General features: G+C 44.8%; 1 protein-coding gene across 2 annotated transcripts in view; it reads left to right on the plus strand.

Moving 5' to 3' along the window:
• The first annotated feature begins 3,634 nt into the window (after positions 1-3,634).
• The window catches only part of LOC143299697 (putative universal stress protein SSP1056), a 117,919-nt gene continuing 104,057 nt past the window's right edge, over positions 3,635-17,496 (plus strand). Inside the window, exon 1 of one of the 2 annotated variants that reach the window (XM_076613062.1) lies at positions 3,635-5,417. In XM_076613062.1, the coding sequence (XP_076469177.1) occupies positions 5,261-5,417 (157 nt within the window). In that variant the 5' untranslated portion in view covers positions 3,635-5,260. The remainder of the gene's footprint in view (positions 5,418-17,496) is intronic. The other variant, XM_076613060.1, reaches the window with a different exon arrangement.

Here is a 17,496-nt window from a genome sequence, read left to right on the forward strand (position 1 = left end):
CTCCTCTTGTATGTGACTATAAGTTGACACAACTTTGATAATTCCCTGTGATTAACGATCTTGAGTGTGTCTGTGTCTGTGTTTATCCCGGATTCAAACGTTTGATTTTAGTGTCTTGTATATGTCTATAGGTTTGTGTGTTTGTCCCAAACGATTGAGAGAAGAGATGTACATGGCAAAGCCTGGCCGGCTCGGATAGAGGAGGAAAATCGTGTATATGTGTACATTCATGCAGTCACGAATGCAACACACACATACACACACGCAGGAGCGCACACATACTGAGATGATGATAATGGTAATAATGAATATAGTGTATTTACATTACGTTTCAAACATCACGTCTCCAAGTCCTTTTGCTCCTTTCATAAAACGAAAACAGGTGGCACACAAAACACATATGAACCTGTTCCCCTGCCGCCTTCACACTACCCATCTCTCTCCCCCCCTACCCCACCCACCACCCCAAACTTGTTGCCACACAGACGCCCCATAGATGCTACGAAAAAAGCAAACTGTAGATTGCAAGATTTCAGGGGTTGGAATTTACTGCCTGGTGTATACATAGATACACACACAAAACCTTCTACACGCACACCACGCACACGCACACACTCACTCTCTTTCACACACACACACCCCTTCCCTCACCGCCCCCCCCCCCTCTCTCTCACACACACACACTCTACACACACAGGTAACTATGATATGCCGAAGGCAGAACACACACACACACACACACACACACACACACACATCAGCAATAGTGTGAAAGCGAAGCACAGCTGTTGTGGCGTCAGAACGAAACTTGAAGGAGGTAGATGAAGGAGAGGAGGGGGAGGAAAGAACTCGGGGGGGTGGGGGGGGGAGGGGGAGGATGAAGCACTATAATGATGGTCGTGTGTGTGTGTGTCTACATGCGTGTCAGTAAGTGGGGTGGGGATTTGGGATGAAGTAAAGGAGGGAGCGCGTGTGTGTGTGTGTGCTCGCGCGGTGTCCAAAACAGTAACATGGGATGAGGGCTAGGGAGAGGACACCTTTGGGTTGACATTTACGACCAGTCTAAGTGTGTGATTTTAAAAAAAAGTAAAGACACAAAAATAATAATAATTAAAAAACAACAACAAACAAACCAGACACACACACACACACACACACACACACACACACACACACTGTCGAGCGTGCGCCTTCACGGAATCAATTTCTTTCGCATCGTTGTGTCTGTCATATAGGGACAGCTTTTTCAGTTAGGGACACCACAGCACATACGTCTCTGTCAAACTGGGACTCGACTGAGGTCTTCGCGGACAGAGGATCAAAGTGATCACAGTAACGTGGCAAGAATCGCTGAGACCAGTAAGTAGTGGTGCATTCGTCAACAGCACTTAGTGAACTGTGAGTTGATTGCTTGGTGCATTCATTTATTCGGTTTATTCGTTTTATTATCTTTTTTTCTTCTTCTTCTTAGATATGACCACATTTGAGATCGAGGTTTATTCCACAAAGGCAGTTTGAAACTAGAGATTGTTTGCATGGATGATAGGATAGGATGGGCTTTGATGGTGTGTGTGTCACAGTGCGTGTCAGTGCGTGCGTGCGTGTGTGTGTGAGTGTGCGTGTGCGCGCGCTGAGAAGTGTGATCAATTATAGACTTAGTGTATGTCGTGTATTTCACATGCGCAGTGGACTAAATTGATCTTGTTTATATCCAGAATTCACCTACATCATGGGACTAGAAGACAGACAGAAAGACAGACAGAGAAAGAGACAGACAGACAGACAGACAGACAGAGATGGACGAGTGGTAATATTACTATATTAGAGCTGTATTATCAATGGTTTCTCCAGTCAATGGGAAATCATTTACGGCTTAGTCTTTTGTGAAGGACTATGACTCTCAAACTTGGAGGCAAAATTGCGCTGGCTCTCAGTGCTGCAGCCTTGTGGGCAAGTTGGCCTTTGGGAAGCACCCCAACGCCGACTGTCCTAAAACCCTCTTGTCTGAGAGAGTGGGGATGTATCTTGGGCAAGACACTCTCCACTATAATCAAATTCTAGCCCAAATAATCGGAACAGCAGTTGCCTCCTCTGCTGTTCTGATGGTCATAGTCGGACACGACTGACTATCATATATATATATATATATATATATAGACACACAAAATGTATTCAGACACTGGGAAATTTACAGTTGTCGAGGAATGAAACGGTGATATCGACGTTCCGTAATCTTTCTTTTATTGATCCTCCGTCGCTAAAACGTAGTTGGTATACCCTACAGGTGTGGCAAAGCAAACATTCAGTGCAAAAACTGTCGATGATAATTATGTGTCGTGTCCTCTACGTGGAACTTATTAAGCGTCTTGCCTTCTTTTGACGACCGTTGTGAACTTTGTTTTGTGATCATCTAGTTTGCTGACTGAAAAAAAAGAAAAGATTATGTTCAATCTTTTCCACCCTTTGTTTATTTAAATGCCTGAGCCCCACTTCCTTTTATCTGTACACTTAAAAAAAATAAAAAATAATTTATTATTTATTTATTATTATTTTTTTTAATTAAAAAAATTAAAATTTTTTTTCTCAAGGCCTGACTAAGCGCGTTGGGTTACGCTGCTGGTCAGGCATCTGCTTGGCAGATGTGGTGTAGCGTATATGGATTTGTCCGAACGCAGTGACGCCTCCTTGAGCTACTGAAACTGAAACTGTACAACATTTCTGTAAGAAGTACAACCCGTCCGTTTACAAACCATACGGTGTTTTTTTTTTTTTTTCCCCCACGAGAACACTATGTCCAGTTACTTTGTTCAAACTGGAAATTCAAGAGGAAGGTATAGGCGCAGCATTATACATTGTGTAAAAACCCAGTGACCTACATAAGACTGACTTTTTTTTTTTTTTTTAAATCCGCGAAACTGAAAGGTAATTTTGAGAAGATCAGTCAGCTTATTGGTCTGTTAATGCAACGCGATGCCAGGATCCCCCCCCCCCACGCCCCCTCGTATACAGTCCAACTGACACTGTAGTGACGGTCTGGGATCTAGTCCTTCTGAGGGGAAGATGATTACAACCATCGAGGTCCCATGTACGGCAGGCAGTTGTCTGAGAGGGAGACGTAAGGAGGGAGGCAACGCTGCAAGCCTGTGGCATGAAAATTGCACGCGCGCGCGCGCGCGCGCGCACACACACACACACACACAAGGCGAGTGTGCAGAGACAGGGAGATGTGTTGCAACTTCTCGTCAGATAAAAAAAAAAAAAAATAACAGGGTCTTATCAACGCTTCTCATAAAAAAAACAAAACCCAACGGTGATAGAAATTTCAGCAACACGCTGATTACTAAACCGGGTTTCGTGACATCAAAAGAAATAGATGCAGTTTACAATTTATTTATTCGAGAGAGAGAGAGAGAGAGAGAGAGAGAAGCGTGCATCCCGACTGAACCACTCCACTGTGCACGTGCAGGCTAAACTGAAGACGTGATCCAATTTTTTTTCTTTCCTTCTTCCATTTTTGTTTGTTTCTTCTTTTTTTTTTTCCAGGTAGACTGGCAAGACTTGCTTACCTGGCCTGGGCGCCTCATATCTATTACACACGCACACTCGCTCGCACGCGCTTCCACTTCCTCCCCCATCCTCCTGCCCCCCTCACACACACACACAGGGACTGCAAAAAGTATCGCATCGCGGTTATGCCAGCGCGCCAGTGTGGAGGGGCAGGTGAGACTGACGCGTCAGTAACTGGCGTCAGACGTCACGGCACGCGCCTTGAGAGATGCGTTTTATGGTGACTTCGTTATCACTCCTCTTCCGTCCCTTGTGCACGGCACCAAAAAGTGGTGGTGGCAAGTTTTGAAAGTTAAGGAACACTCTGGTCAGTTTTTTTTTTTGTTTTTTTTCTTCCCCTTCTCAAGGTTGAAACTGATCAGTGGTTCCTCCTCTACCTCCCTCCTCCTCCTCCTCCCACGCACGCGAGTTGCTGTGAGAACTGAGCGCTGACGACGACAGAAAGCCCCCTCCCCACCCCCACACCCCTCCTACGGCTCACTTTCTGCAGTGGGGTGTTAGGTGGTCTGGAAACACGAGGCACGTGTTTGGGATACTGATATCAGTCGTCATCTTGGACATTTCCTCGGTGTGTGTGTGTGTGAGACCGGGTCTTCTTCTTCATTGCACGGTGCTGTCTTCAGGCAGTGCTAAACTGTGTCCTCGTGAAAGGGGTTGGTTGGCAACAGACCTGAAGAACTGATCGTTCCAACATAGAACTGAACCAGTATTAGAAGTAATTTTGTGTCCGTGTATAATCAGCAGCAGAACTGCTGTGTGGTACTTCCCAAGAAACAACATTTGTAGAATTGAAGATGTGAAACAACTACTGAGGGGGAAAAAAACCCAACAACCCGAGGATTAATGCGACTCAACGGTCTTGTAGAATTCATAGTGTAGAAACTGAAACAAAAAAAGCAAGCACAAAAAGGAGCCACGGAATTCAACAAACTTGGGGCAGTAACATATAACTAAAAATCACGAGACAGGAAAGGAAGGAAACTCTGACTGACTTAGGTTTGTATCTCTGCAATACAGATTACAATACAGCAACTTCGAAACAACCTTCCGGGACGAAGCTCAGTGCTACCGGTAGTTCAGTGTCACAGAGGCTGAAGCGGGACAGGAAGCCCCTTCTATGAGACACTGAGGATCGCTTAGAATCAATTGACACTGGTGGTGGTGTTCACTGTCTCTGGAGTGTCTCTCTCGCTCCCAGTCCGCGTCCCGGGCAGCTCACTTCCACACAAGCGGGTGGTGTTGATTGACACGGATTTTACCGTTTCCTCAGGAATAAATAGATAAATTCAGACCTGTTTCCGGAGTTTTTCCCCCGTAAATCGGTGCGGACGAACAGAATAGAATAGACTCGTCGTTGCTTTCAGAACCACTGTTCCTTGAGCGTCTCCTGGAGAGTTCGTCAGCAGGGATTTGTTTTAACCTCGTGTGTTTTTTTTTGGGGGGGGATTCACGTCTTCACTTCTTTTCGTGTTTTTAGTGAAGGGTATACACCCGGTCAGAAAGACGTCGTTGTTCTGAACCAACAAAGCAACGGAACGTTTCCCCCGTTTCTTGGACGTTTCTTCAACACGACGAAGAATCTAACTCATACTTTTTTTTTATTTGAAGCGCCGGGGTGGATTTTCTACCCTTTCAACAGTTGTTCAGTGAGCGGCGGTGTCTTCGTGCCCCACCCACCCGGGGTAGAGTGACGATGTCTCTGAAGGCGCCCAACGCGAGTGGTGAGCGGTTGTCTTTGGGCAACGTGTCCCTGTCGAGTTGCTCGGAGGGCCGCACGGACATGTCTGGATTCCGGGCCATCGTGCTGCTGGCGGTGGATGACACGGAACCTTCCGAGTACGCCTTTAACTGTGAGTACCCCACTCTGTGGTTCTTCACTGGGACTTGGACTGGGTTGGTTGGTTTGTTCAGGTGAGCCAAGTCTTGGAGAGCCAAGGCTGACTTGGCTGCATTCATACAGGCCACAGTCTGTTAGAAGGGGAATACATATATACGTACAGTAGAGTCGCACTTTCACGTTAGTCTTGATTGTGTTATATACAGTGAAATACACTTCGCCTCTTGAGTGCTTTGTACAGACAGAGCGTCTTAATAAACGCACTGCTTTACATATACTAAATTGTGACTGGGAGTTTGACCGTGTGATGTAGTGTTTGATTTTGAGTAGTGTGGTTGTGACTGATTGGTTGTTGATTGTGTCAGTTTTTGTTTTCTTTTTTAATTGAGGGGTAACCTGGTTTTGACTGAATGGTTGGTTGTGTGTTGTGTGATCTTGATTTTCAGTTGCGATTGAGTCTGATCCATGTTTTTTTTTTTTCCCTTTTTGATGAATATTCCTGCCGTAATCCGTCATAATCATGCTGTGTTGAAAGTCTGATCCAGCTTTTAATTGTAAGTACTTTTTGTTGTTGTCCACCGAAGAAATATTTTGACGCAGTCTGATCAGCTTTTAATCAAGGCATCTAATGTTGCCTTTTTTTTTTTTTTTTTTTTACTTCATGATTTCGTTATTATTTTGTTGCTTTTTTGACTCACTTGTGTGAACAAAGTGAGTCTATGTTTTAACCCGGTGTTCGGTTGTCTGTGTGTGTGTGTGTGTGTGTGTGTGTGTCTGTGTGTCCGTGGTAAACTTTAACATTGGCATTTTCTCTGCAAATACTTTGTCAGTTGACAACAAATTAGGCCTAAAAATAGGAAAAATTCAGTTCTTTCCAGTCATCTTGTTTAAAACAATATTGCACCTCTGGGATGGGAAAAAAAAAATAAAAATTGAAGCCTAATTGTATGCAAACTGCATTTACTGTTATATTTATATTTTTTGTATTCTCTAAACTTGGCACTTTGATCTGATATTCTGACCCAACAACAAGAGCAGTCATTACTATCATTTTTTGTTCAAACAGGAACTTCTTTTGCTAAGCATGGAAATTTTATTTATTTTGCAAACGTTTTGGTGCAGATAGTAAAAAAGGGAAATTACTCTGTAATTAATGATAGGGGACTTAATTCGCTTTAAACTGATCTTTCTCACCTTAAACATTACATTTTGAAATTATACTCAATACATAAAAAGCTTGTGTGTTTTACTCTCAGTCACAAGTGAGTCTTGAAGGCCTTGCCTCTCTTGTTTTTTTTTTATAGTCTGATACTGGTTTTAATATGGGATACTCTCGTTACAGTCTTTCCTTTCTTTCTTTTATTGTTGTCATATTTTTGTTTGGAGAGTGATCCAGGCTGTTAGCAGTCGGTAATTGTTCGTTGTCTGAGCCAGCTTTTAACTTAAATTATGCAAGTTCCGAGTGTTTGATCGTGGGGTATTCGAATCTGAACCGCATAGGACTGAAGACTATTGTTCTTTACTTGTGGTTGTGAATCTTTTGATTCAGACTGTTGTTTTGATTGTAGAAAAAGAAAAAAAAAAACGGTATTCTTGATTCACATTGAGCAGTAAACTGAAAACCGCGAATAGCGTGATTCTGAGCTCGCTTTTAAGTGTATTTACTCTTCTTCTGATTCTTCTGTGTTTGATTTTCCATCCATCGAGTCTGATTTGAATTGTCTCGGATACAGTGTCTTCATTCTGATCACTGATGTTTTAATTCATGTGCTGTTGACTTCTTGTGGTGTTTCGTTTCCCAATGTAAATCTCTCTCTCTCTCCTCTCTCTCTCTCTGCTACTTTGCTTATTTGTTATAAGAGTATTTATTCTGAGAGTTCTGGCTTGAAAACGGTTTTAAATGTGACCGAACACTGACCGGGGTGAGACTTGAGGCAGCATTTCTGTGCCATCAAAACGAAAAACAACAAACAAACAAACAAAAAAAAACACTCCCCAAAAAACCCACCAAGAAACAAACAAAAACAAAGTCCTACATAACTTTTGCTCGTGAAAAGTAGAACTACCACTGTGTTTTTTCAGGTTGTGGTCTTGGATTTTTTTATTATTTTTTTTTTTACATGCTTCTGATGAAAACTAGTTTTAATTTGACCGAGCTTTCGATTGTAGGTCTGATGGCTTTTTATTTCCACTCTGCCATTGATTTTACGCTGCTTAAAATCGATTCTCAGAGAGCACAAGCACTTTAGGTGTTGGATACATCTTTCTCTCAGCCTTTCTCTGTCTCTGTCTCTTGCTCTGTCTGTCGCTGTATGTCTCTCTTTGCCTGCAAATTTCTTATTTGGATACGTGATTGTCGGCTTTCACGTTTTGGAACGTGTACAATCGCAGTTAAAGGATGCTTTTAAGCCTGTTTGTTCTTAATGGTGTGCTGGAAGGTTGTTTAAATTTAAAAAAAAAAAAAAATTTTTTTTACGATGTGAATAGTTTTACTTTGTACTCACTTTACTTTAATGGGACAGGGCGGGGGTAGGAGGGGGCGGGAGGGCAGTGGGTGGGGTGGGGGTGGGGGGGGGTGGGGGAGTGGGGGGGCCGGGGGGGGGGAGAGGGGCGTGGGGAGGGGGAGGATTTTGCTTTGAATTCCAAACACTTTCGTTCGAGAGAAAAAATAAAGTTTACTTTATCGGTTGGGTATGTCAAATTTGGCGTCAGTGGCGGCGTGCGTTTATGGGAGTTCATTATTTTGATCAGTATAGTTTCGCTTGTGAATTTTTTCTCTCTAAATGTGCCTGGTGTGTATTGTATATTCATAGATATTTAGAACCGTGACTGAGTGAAACGCTAATCCGACAACACACACACACACACACACACACACACACACACACACACACACACACACACACTATATATATATATATATATATACATATATATATATATATATATATATATATGTATATAGTGTGTGTGTGTCTCTGTGTGTGTGTGTGTGTGTGTGTGTGTGTGTGTATGAGAAAAGATGCTGGTAACATCTCCAGCTCCCGCCCATATCCCTTCCCGCGTTTTGTTGGTTTCGATGTTTTAATTATTAATCTATTAAAAACTCTACAGGAATCACACGTCAGCCATGTTCTTTTCTCTCTCTCTCTCTCTCTCTCTCTCTGTGTCTGTTTGTCTGTCTGTCTGTCTCTCTCTCTCAAGAAACGTTGAACAGAATGTCAGTGCCAGCAACGCCGCCTGATGCTGTCTACTGATGACGTCAGATTTCCTCCTTAGTGGCAGTGTCTGTCTCATCTCCGAATTTTCCCAACCAGAGAGGAAATGACTCAAGCTCTGGCCGCTTTCGTCTCTGTCCTGTGTCACTTGCGCTGTTTCCTTCTCTCTTAAAGAAGAGTTAGGTAAACTTTAGGACAGGCGCACACACACACACTGACACGCACGCACGCACGCACGCACACACGCACGCACGCACGCACGCACGCACACACACACACACACACACTGAAAAAGGCATACACGCATAAACATGCCGGCGCGTGCACACGCCAGTAATCACGCGTGGAATGTTTCGTTTTTTTTAGGGAATGGGAGGTTGGAGGGGTGGGTGTGGGGGGACGGGGGGCCTGTGGGGTGTGTGTGTGTGTGGGGGGGGGGGAGCCTAGAGTGATACAAGTAGGCAATGTCAGTCCTGTCTTGCCGACAACTATGTGTAAGCATTTCTTTCTGTTGCTCATCTTTATCTGTCTGTTTCTCACTCTCTCTTTCTCTCTCTCTCTCTCTCTCTGTGTCTATCACTCTCTGTGTTTATCTCTCTACGTACATGTGTGTGCGCACGTAAGCGTGTAGGCCGTGTGTGTTTTGGTGTGTGCGCGCGCGCGTACAACTGATCACGCTAATTATGCAGTTCTGTTATGACACTTCCCTGCAACCGAACTACCCCACCACCCCCCACCCCCACACCCCCTGCACGAGCAATGTTTTGATACACTCCATTGTCTGAACGTCAATGCAGCGTAAAACACGTCTCCCCCAGGCATTCCACCCCACTATAGTGGTGGTATCCTCCCCGCATCAAGTGAAGAAAAAAGCGCTGACGTTATTATACATCGTTCTTGATTCGGCCGACGCTTTTTTTTCTTGGGCGTAAGCTGTCACCACTTAAACGGCATTACTGTAAGGTCGCGTGGAAAAAAAATGAAAGAAAGAAAGAAAAGAAAGAAAGAAAGAAAGAAAAAGAAAAAAAGCCTAAACTTTGTGTCAGGGTGTTCACCCAGAACGGCGTTCACAGCAGAGAGCAGGGATCGGACCATCGCTGTTTGGGTGGTTCACTGAGTCAGTCGACTGGTAGGTTGGTTAAAACATGGATATGTAGGAGAGTCCATTCCCCTGTACATCCATATGTGTGTGTGTGTGTGTGTGTGTGTGTGTGTGTGTGTTTAAAGGTTAAAGGTCCCATAGCATGTCGGGGCAGGGAATTGACGTCCACTGTACGTCCAGGGCTCGGCGGCATCGATCGATAGGAAGGCGGGTCACAACTGTCCTCTCCTTCCGCCCGGCCGTTTAACTCACTCAGTACGGCCAGTCCTCTCTTCTCCTCTACACAGACCCCTCGGATGTCCAGTGGGTGTCTCAATGACCCAACCTTTAGCTTCCGTCGTCAGAATTGTGGTATTCTTTGTCAACATTCACCTCTTCAGTATAAGAGCCTTCCGCTTGCAATATTTTGATGATGGTAATTGGGCTGAAACGCTGTTAACGTCGTCTCTTTCGCCGTTCGTATGGAGAGAGTTAAACCTTCCTCACCAACCGAAGTTAGGAACCTATTCAATACACGGCCTGGATGGAGTGTAGAAAATGGGAGTGAAAAAAGACCTTCAGTTTCCCCAAGGACAGAACCATGCCGGATCAAAAGGAACGGAGACTCGAACTGGAATGATCACTGGTGAACACTGGATCAAAAGGAATGGAGACTCGAACTGAAATGATCACTGGTGAACACTGGATCAAAAGGAACGGAGACTCGAACTGAAATGATCACTGGTGAACACTGAATCAAAAGGAACGGAGACTCGAACTTAAATGATCACTGGTGAACACTGGATCAAAAGGAACGGAGACTCGAACTTAAATGATCACTGGTGAACACTGGATCAAAAGGAACGGAGACTCGAACTTAAATGATCACTGGTGAACACTGAATCAAAAGAAACGGAGACTCGAACTGAAATGATCACTGGTGAACACTGGATCAAAAGGAACGGAGACTCGCTCTGAAATGATCACTGGTGAACACTGGATCAAAAGGAACGGAGACTCGAACTGAAATGATCACTGGTGAACACTGAACCAAAAGGAACGGAGACTCGAACTGAAATGATCACTGGTGAACACTGAATCAAAAGGAACGGAGACTCGATCTGAAATGATCACTGGTGAACACTGAATCAAAAGGAACGGAGACTCGAACTGAAATGATCACTGGTGAACACTGAATCAAAAGGAACGGAGACTCGAACTGAAATGATCACTGGTGAACACTGGATCAAAAGGAACGGAGACTCGAACTGAAATGATCACTGGTGAACACTGAATCAAAAGGAACGGAGACTCGAACTGAAATGATCACTGGTGAACACTGGATCAAAAGGAACGGAGACTCGAACTGAAATGATCACTGGTGAACACTGAATCAAAAGGAACGGAGACTCGAACTGAAATGATCACTGGTGAACACTGAATCAAAAGGAACGGAGACTCGAACTGAAATGATCACTGGTGAACACTGAATCAAAAGGAACGGAGACTCGAACTGGAATGATCACTGGTGAACACTGGATCAAAAGGAACGGAGACTCGAACTGAAATGATCACTGGTGAACACTGAATCAAAAGGAACGGAGACTCAAACTTAAATGATCACTGGTGAACACTGAATCAAAAGGAACGGAGACTCGAACTGAAATGATCACTGGTGAACACTGAATCAAAAGGAACGGAGACTCGAACTGAAATTATCACTGGTGAACACTGAATCAAAAGGAACGGAGACTCGAACTGAAATGATCACTGGTGAACACTGAATCAAAAGGAACGGAGACTCGAACTGAAATGATCACTGGTGAACACTGGATCAAAAGGAACGGAGACTCGAACTGGAATGATCACTGGTGAACACTGGATCAAAAGGAACGGAGACTCGAACTGAAATGATCACTGGTGAACACTGAATCAAAAGGAACGGAGACTCAAACTTAAATGATCACTGGTGAACAGTGAATCAAAAGGAACGGAGACTCGAACTGAAATGATCACTGGTGAACACTGAATCAAAAGGAACGGAGACTCGAACTGAAATGATCACTGGTGAACACTGAATCAAAAGGAACGGAGACTCGAACTGAAATGATCACTGGTGAACACTGAATCAAAAGGAACGGAGACTCGAACTTAAATGATCACTGGTGAACACTGAATCAAAAGAAACGGAGACTCGAACTGAAATGATCACTGGTGAACACTGGATCAAAAGGAACGGAGACTCGAACTGAAATGATCACTGGTGAACACTGAATCAAAAGGAACGGAGACTCGAACTGAAATGATCACTGGTGAACACTGAATCAAAAGGAACGGAGACTCGAACTGAAATGATCACTGGTGAACACTGAATCAAAAGGAACGGAGACTCGAACTGAAATGATCACTGGTGAACACTGGATCAAAAGGAACGGAGACTCGAACTGAAATTATCACTGGTGAACACTGGATCAAAAGGAACGGAGACTCGAACTGAAATGATCACTGGTGAACACTTGATCAAAAGTCCAAAGCCTAACCGATAGCACCACGGGTGCCCTCCCTGTTAGGCAGATTGGGAACAAAACCGATCTTTTGACGTGTCAAGAATATGTACATAATATGCATGGCAATATATTGCTGGCGAAATAAATGCCGAGATGGACAGACGGAGTTGCTGAAGTCTGCGGACAGCCACCGTCCACGTTTATCCAGCGGTGTAGGGAGGAAAAGTGATCAATCTCTTACCAAGCAGCTCAGTATCTTCCCTCACGTTTGGTTGTGGTTGACTAGTGTGTCTGCACGTTTGGTTGTGGTTGACTAGTGTCTGCCTTGACGTCTGGTTGTGGATGACTAGTGTCTTCCATGACGTCTGGTTTGGCTGACTAGTGTCTGCCCTAACGTCTGTTTGTGGATGACTAGTGTCTGCCCTAACGTCTGGTTGTGGATGACTAGTGTCTGCCCTAACGTCTGGTTGTGGCTGACTAGTGTCTGCCCTAACGTCTGGTTGTGGCTGACTAGTGTCTGCCCTAACGTCTGGTTGGACTAGTGTCTGCCCTAACGTCTGGTTGTGGCTGACTAGTGTCTGCCCTAACGTCTGGTTGTGGCTGACTAGTGTCTGCCCTAACGTCTGGTTTGTGGCTGACTAGTGTCTGCCCTAACGTCTGGTTGTGGCTGACTAGTGTCTGCTGTAACGTCTGGTTTGTGGCTGACTAGTGTCTGCCCTAACGTCTGGTTGTGGCTGACTAGTGTCTGCCTTAACGTTTGGTTGTGGCTGACTAGTATCTTCCCTAACAAGTCATTGGTAACGACATATTCTCTCCCTCCTCTCTCTCTCTCTCTCTCTAAAGCACACACACACACACACACACACACACACACTCACACAGAGTAGCGATCGCTGAATGCTCCTTGACGAAGTGGTGACTGAAACTGAACATACGGATGGTTTGTTAAGAAAGAAAAAGAAATGCAACAACAAAACAGAGAGAGAGAAAGAGAAGTCTGAAGTCTGAAGTCTGAATGGTTTATTGTTTAGGCCTTTCTGCCCGTGACAACAGGGGTAAGGGGGGGGGGGGGCTTCCGTGTTAACATCCATTATAAAGAACAGCGCCAATATATGAACAGCAAACAAAGAGTAGAAAAGAGAGAAAGGACAGACAGAGTAACACACACACACACACACACACACACACACACACACACACACACACACACACACACACACAGAGAGAGAGAGAGAGAGAGAGAGAGAGAGAGAGCGAACGATTCATTCAATATAAGGCCATCGCCCCATTCAGTCGAAGGGGTTAAACAAAAGTAAAGATGGTTTGCTACCTTATATAATGTTATGAATATTGTTAATATGCAAACAACATACGAACACAAAAAGTAGAGAGAGAGAGAGAGAGAGAGAGAGAGAGAATGTCTGGACGTCTTTTGCTAGTTGGTTCTCGAGCACCACGTAGTAGTTCAGTGATGATAACTGAAGGCACCTTTGATCTCCACCACCACCACCACCACCAATACAACCACTACAGCCCCCCCCCCCCCCCCCCCCCCCCGGCGTCTAGACGCTCCAGGGTCAGCAGACACAATGGCGCCGTCTCCGTCGCACCAACACCTCTGGTGGGTTGATAGAAAGATCTCTCTACAAGGTCCGTGATGAGAAGCTGACGATGTCACGATGGCACACAGGCCTCATCACAGTATTTGTGGGTGCAGCGGAGCATGCCTACCTTGTCTGGTATAATCCTGTACTCAGTTACCGCCAGTGCTCGGTTCCAGTGTGCAAGCTGTACTGAGAGGATGAGAGAGACACAGAGAGAGATCGATCCTTTTGTTGTTGTTGTTGTTGATGTTGATTGGAGGCCTTGTCTGAGGGACCGTTGATGACAGTGATATTGGCGATTATAGTGATAATGACAATAGGAGTAGTAGTGCCTGTAGTACTGGCAGTAGCAGTAGTGCCGGCAGTAGTAGTAGTAGTAGTAGTAGTAGAAGCAGCATCAGCAGTAGTAGTTCTGTTGATAATACCACCATCGCTGCTGCTTTTGATGTTTTTCAGTGTAACTATTGTTGCTTTTGTTGTTGCTGCTTCTGCTGCATCAGGTATATCCTATTTATCTCTCTCTCTCTGTCTCTGTCTCTCTCTGTCTGTCTGTCTATCTGTCTGTCTGTCTGTCTTTCCCAGTTCAAATAACGCAAATTCGTGTTTTCACAATTTCAGTGCTGTGTCGTATGCACCCACACAGACAGACAGACAGACATGCAAGCGTACACACATGCATACATACATACATGCATGTCAACATGTGTGCAGACCTACTAGTGCCTGAACGCCTTTCGTATGTATACGCACGCAGAAGATCAACTACGCACGTTAAAGATCCAGTAATCCGTGTCAGCCTTTGGTGGGTTATGTAAACAAGAACATACCCTGCATGTACCCCCCCAAAAAAAACGGAGTATGGCTGCCTACATGGCAGGGTAAATAAACAAAACGGTCATACACGTAAAATGTCACATGTCTGTCTGAGTGTATATATGTGTGCGTGCCTGAAATCTGATTGAATGACACAGGAAACGAATGATGAGCGCCCAGTCGGCTCTACCCAGGTAGGCAGCCTGTTGTGCAAATGACCGCATGTTTGTAAAGCGCTTAGAACTTGGGTCTCCGACCGAGGATAGGCGCTATATAAGTATCGATGGCAGTCAATCAATACATACATACATACACACACACGTACGTACTCAGACAGACAGACATGCATGAGTACCTACCTACCTATCTACCAAAATAAAAATATATACATGAGTTCTTAGCTGTGTCCTATGCACCCACGCAGACACACATCGACAGGCAGGTAGAGAGACACGAGACACAAATCTTGTATTAATATATATATACGGCTTCAGCCCGCCTCTTCTCCTTATTACCCCCATGCCCCTAAAGTCAACAAGCAACGTCAGTTATCTGGTATCATGGGAGGCAGGAGGGGGGGGGGTCAGGGGGAGAGGGATTTGGGGGCAGGGGATGGGGATTTGGGGGTAAGGGGGGCGGGGGGGGGGGGGGGGGGGGGCGGGGGAGGGGCTGATTCACGTGCATGTAAATGTCGCCGAACACGACCAGGCTATCTCGCCGGCACATGCTTTGCCTAATGAGCCTGCGATACAGATTAAAGAGTCTGCCAAAACAGAGATAAAGCCGAGATCTGATGAGAATAAACAGACACAAGACAAGCACGACTGAGCGAGTGCGCAAACGCTGCTGCACGCGCACTGAGGCAGCAGAAAGTAGTAGTAGTAGTAGTAGTAGTAGTAGTAGGGCATGCAGTAAAACAAACAGGCATGAACACGTATGCGCGCTCGCATACACACACACACACATCACATGCACACACATACAACTCCACCCCTCTCTCTCTACGTCCTATACAACTCTCCCTCTCCCCCCTTCTCTCTCTCTACGTCCTATACATCTCTTCCTCTCTCTCTCTCCAGTCTCTCTCTCTACGTCCTATACATCTCTCCCCCCCTCTCTCTCTCCTCTCTCTCTACGTCCTATACATACCCCCCCCCTCTCTCTCCTCTCTCTACGTCCTATACATCTCCCCCCCCTCTCTCTTTCTGCTCTCTCTCTCTTTACGTCCTATACATATCTCCCTCTCTCCCTCTGTCTCTCCTCTCTTTCTCTCTCCACGTCCTATACATCTCTCCCTCTCTCCTCTCTCTCTCACCCCCTCTACGTCATATACAGCTCTCCCTCCCTCCCTCTCTCTCCCTCTCTCACCCCCTCTCTCTGTGTCCTATACAGCTCTCCCTCCCTCCCCCCTCTCTCTCTACGTCTTATACAACTCTCCTCTCCCCCCTTTTCTCTCTCTCTCTACGTCATATACAGCTCTCCCTCCCTCCCTTTCTCTCCCTCTCTCTCCCCCTCTCTCTCTACGTCCTATACAACTCCCCCCTCTCTCTCTCCCCCCCTTCTGTCTCCCCCCCCTTCTCTCTCCCCCTCTCTCTCTGTCCTATACAACTCCCCCCCCTCTCTACGTCCTATACAACTCTGTCTCTCTCTCTGTCCATCTCTCTCCTCCTCTCTCTCTCTACGTCCTATACAACTCTCCCTCTCCCCCTTCTCTCTCTCTCTCTACGTCCTATACAACTCTCCCCCTCTCTCTCCCTCTTTCTCTGTGTCCTATACAACTCTCCCCCCTCTCCCTCTCTCTCCCTCTCTCTCTCTCTGTCCTATACAACGCTCCCTCTCTCTCTACGTCATATACAACTCACCCTCTCTCTCCCTCTCTCTCTCTCTGTCCTATACAACTCTCCCGCTCTCCCCCCTCCCCCCCCCCCTCTCTCTACGTCCCCTCCAGAAGAAGGGAGCTTCATTTATGTTTCAGGTTTGTTTGTCATGCCATCCGTGTCTCCTTATGAAAACAAATAATAATATGGTTGCTTGGTTTCAAAAAGCCGTCTGTTTACCTTGATGTGTAATTATACTCTCTTGAGCATACACAATAACAGAGAATTGATGCATTTGCTTTTTTTTTTTTTTTTTTTTTTTTTAAATACGATTTTCGGAGTGAATTATTATCCGGTTGCATCGGGTCAATTCAAGTACGTTAATATTCGTAATTAAGTAGCTTGTATGAAAATACCCCGGGCTCTTGATGTTTGCGTAACGATATATATATATATATATATATATATATATATATATATATATATATATATATATATTGTATGACATAATTGTGAATGTGGTGCTTTCTTAATGCCTTGTCAGGCAGAATTTACATATTTCGAGAACAGAGTGTTTTGTTTAATTAAACTAATTCCGAGAACACAATTGTTTTGTATAACCATTACTTATTTTCCAAAATGAATATAAATATTTCGAGTATGCTAGGCAGAGTATTGTCTCGAACTGGGTTATTTTGGAATTTTCCCCCGGTTATTTTAACGTGCTAGGAATGAATGCATTCATTTTGACAGATTTTTTCCCTGGATTGATCATTACAGTATGACGCCATTTCGGGGAATTATTGTTTTTTTTTTACCGTGAATTTGTGTTGCAAGACGTTATGGCTGATTCGTGATAGACGGAATACATAGGATTTCCATGAATTGAACTGTGGTATACTGTTTCTATAAGGAATGCGTGTGGTATCGATACATTTTTCTTTACAATGTATAAACTTGAACTTGAACTTGAACTGTACGATGTTTTAGGTCTTGAAGACCTGTTCATCGCTCCGTGTGGGTCATCATCAGTTGTACATACTAAACTTTGC

The sequence above is a fragment of the Babylonia areolata genome, chromosome 25 (genome assembly GCF_041734735.1).
Source record: "Babylonia areolata isolate BAREFJ2019XMU chromosome 25, ASM4173473v1, whole genome shotgun sequence".
NCBI classification, from domain to species: Eukaryota; Metazoa; Mollusca; class Gastropoda; order Neogastropoda; family Buccinidae; genus Babylonia; species Babylonia areolata.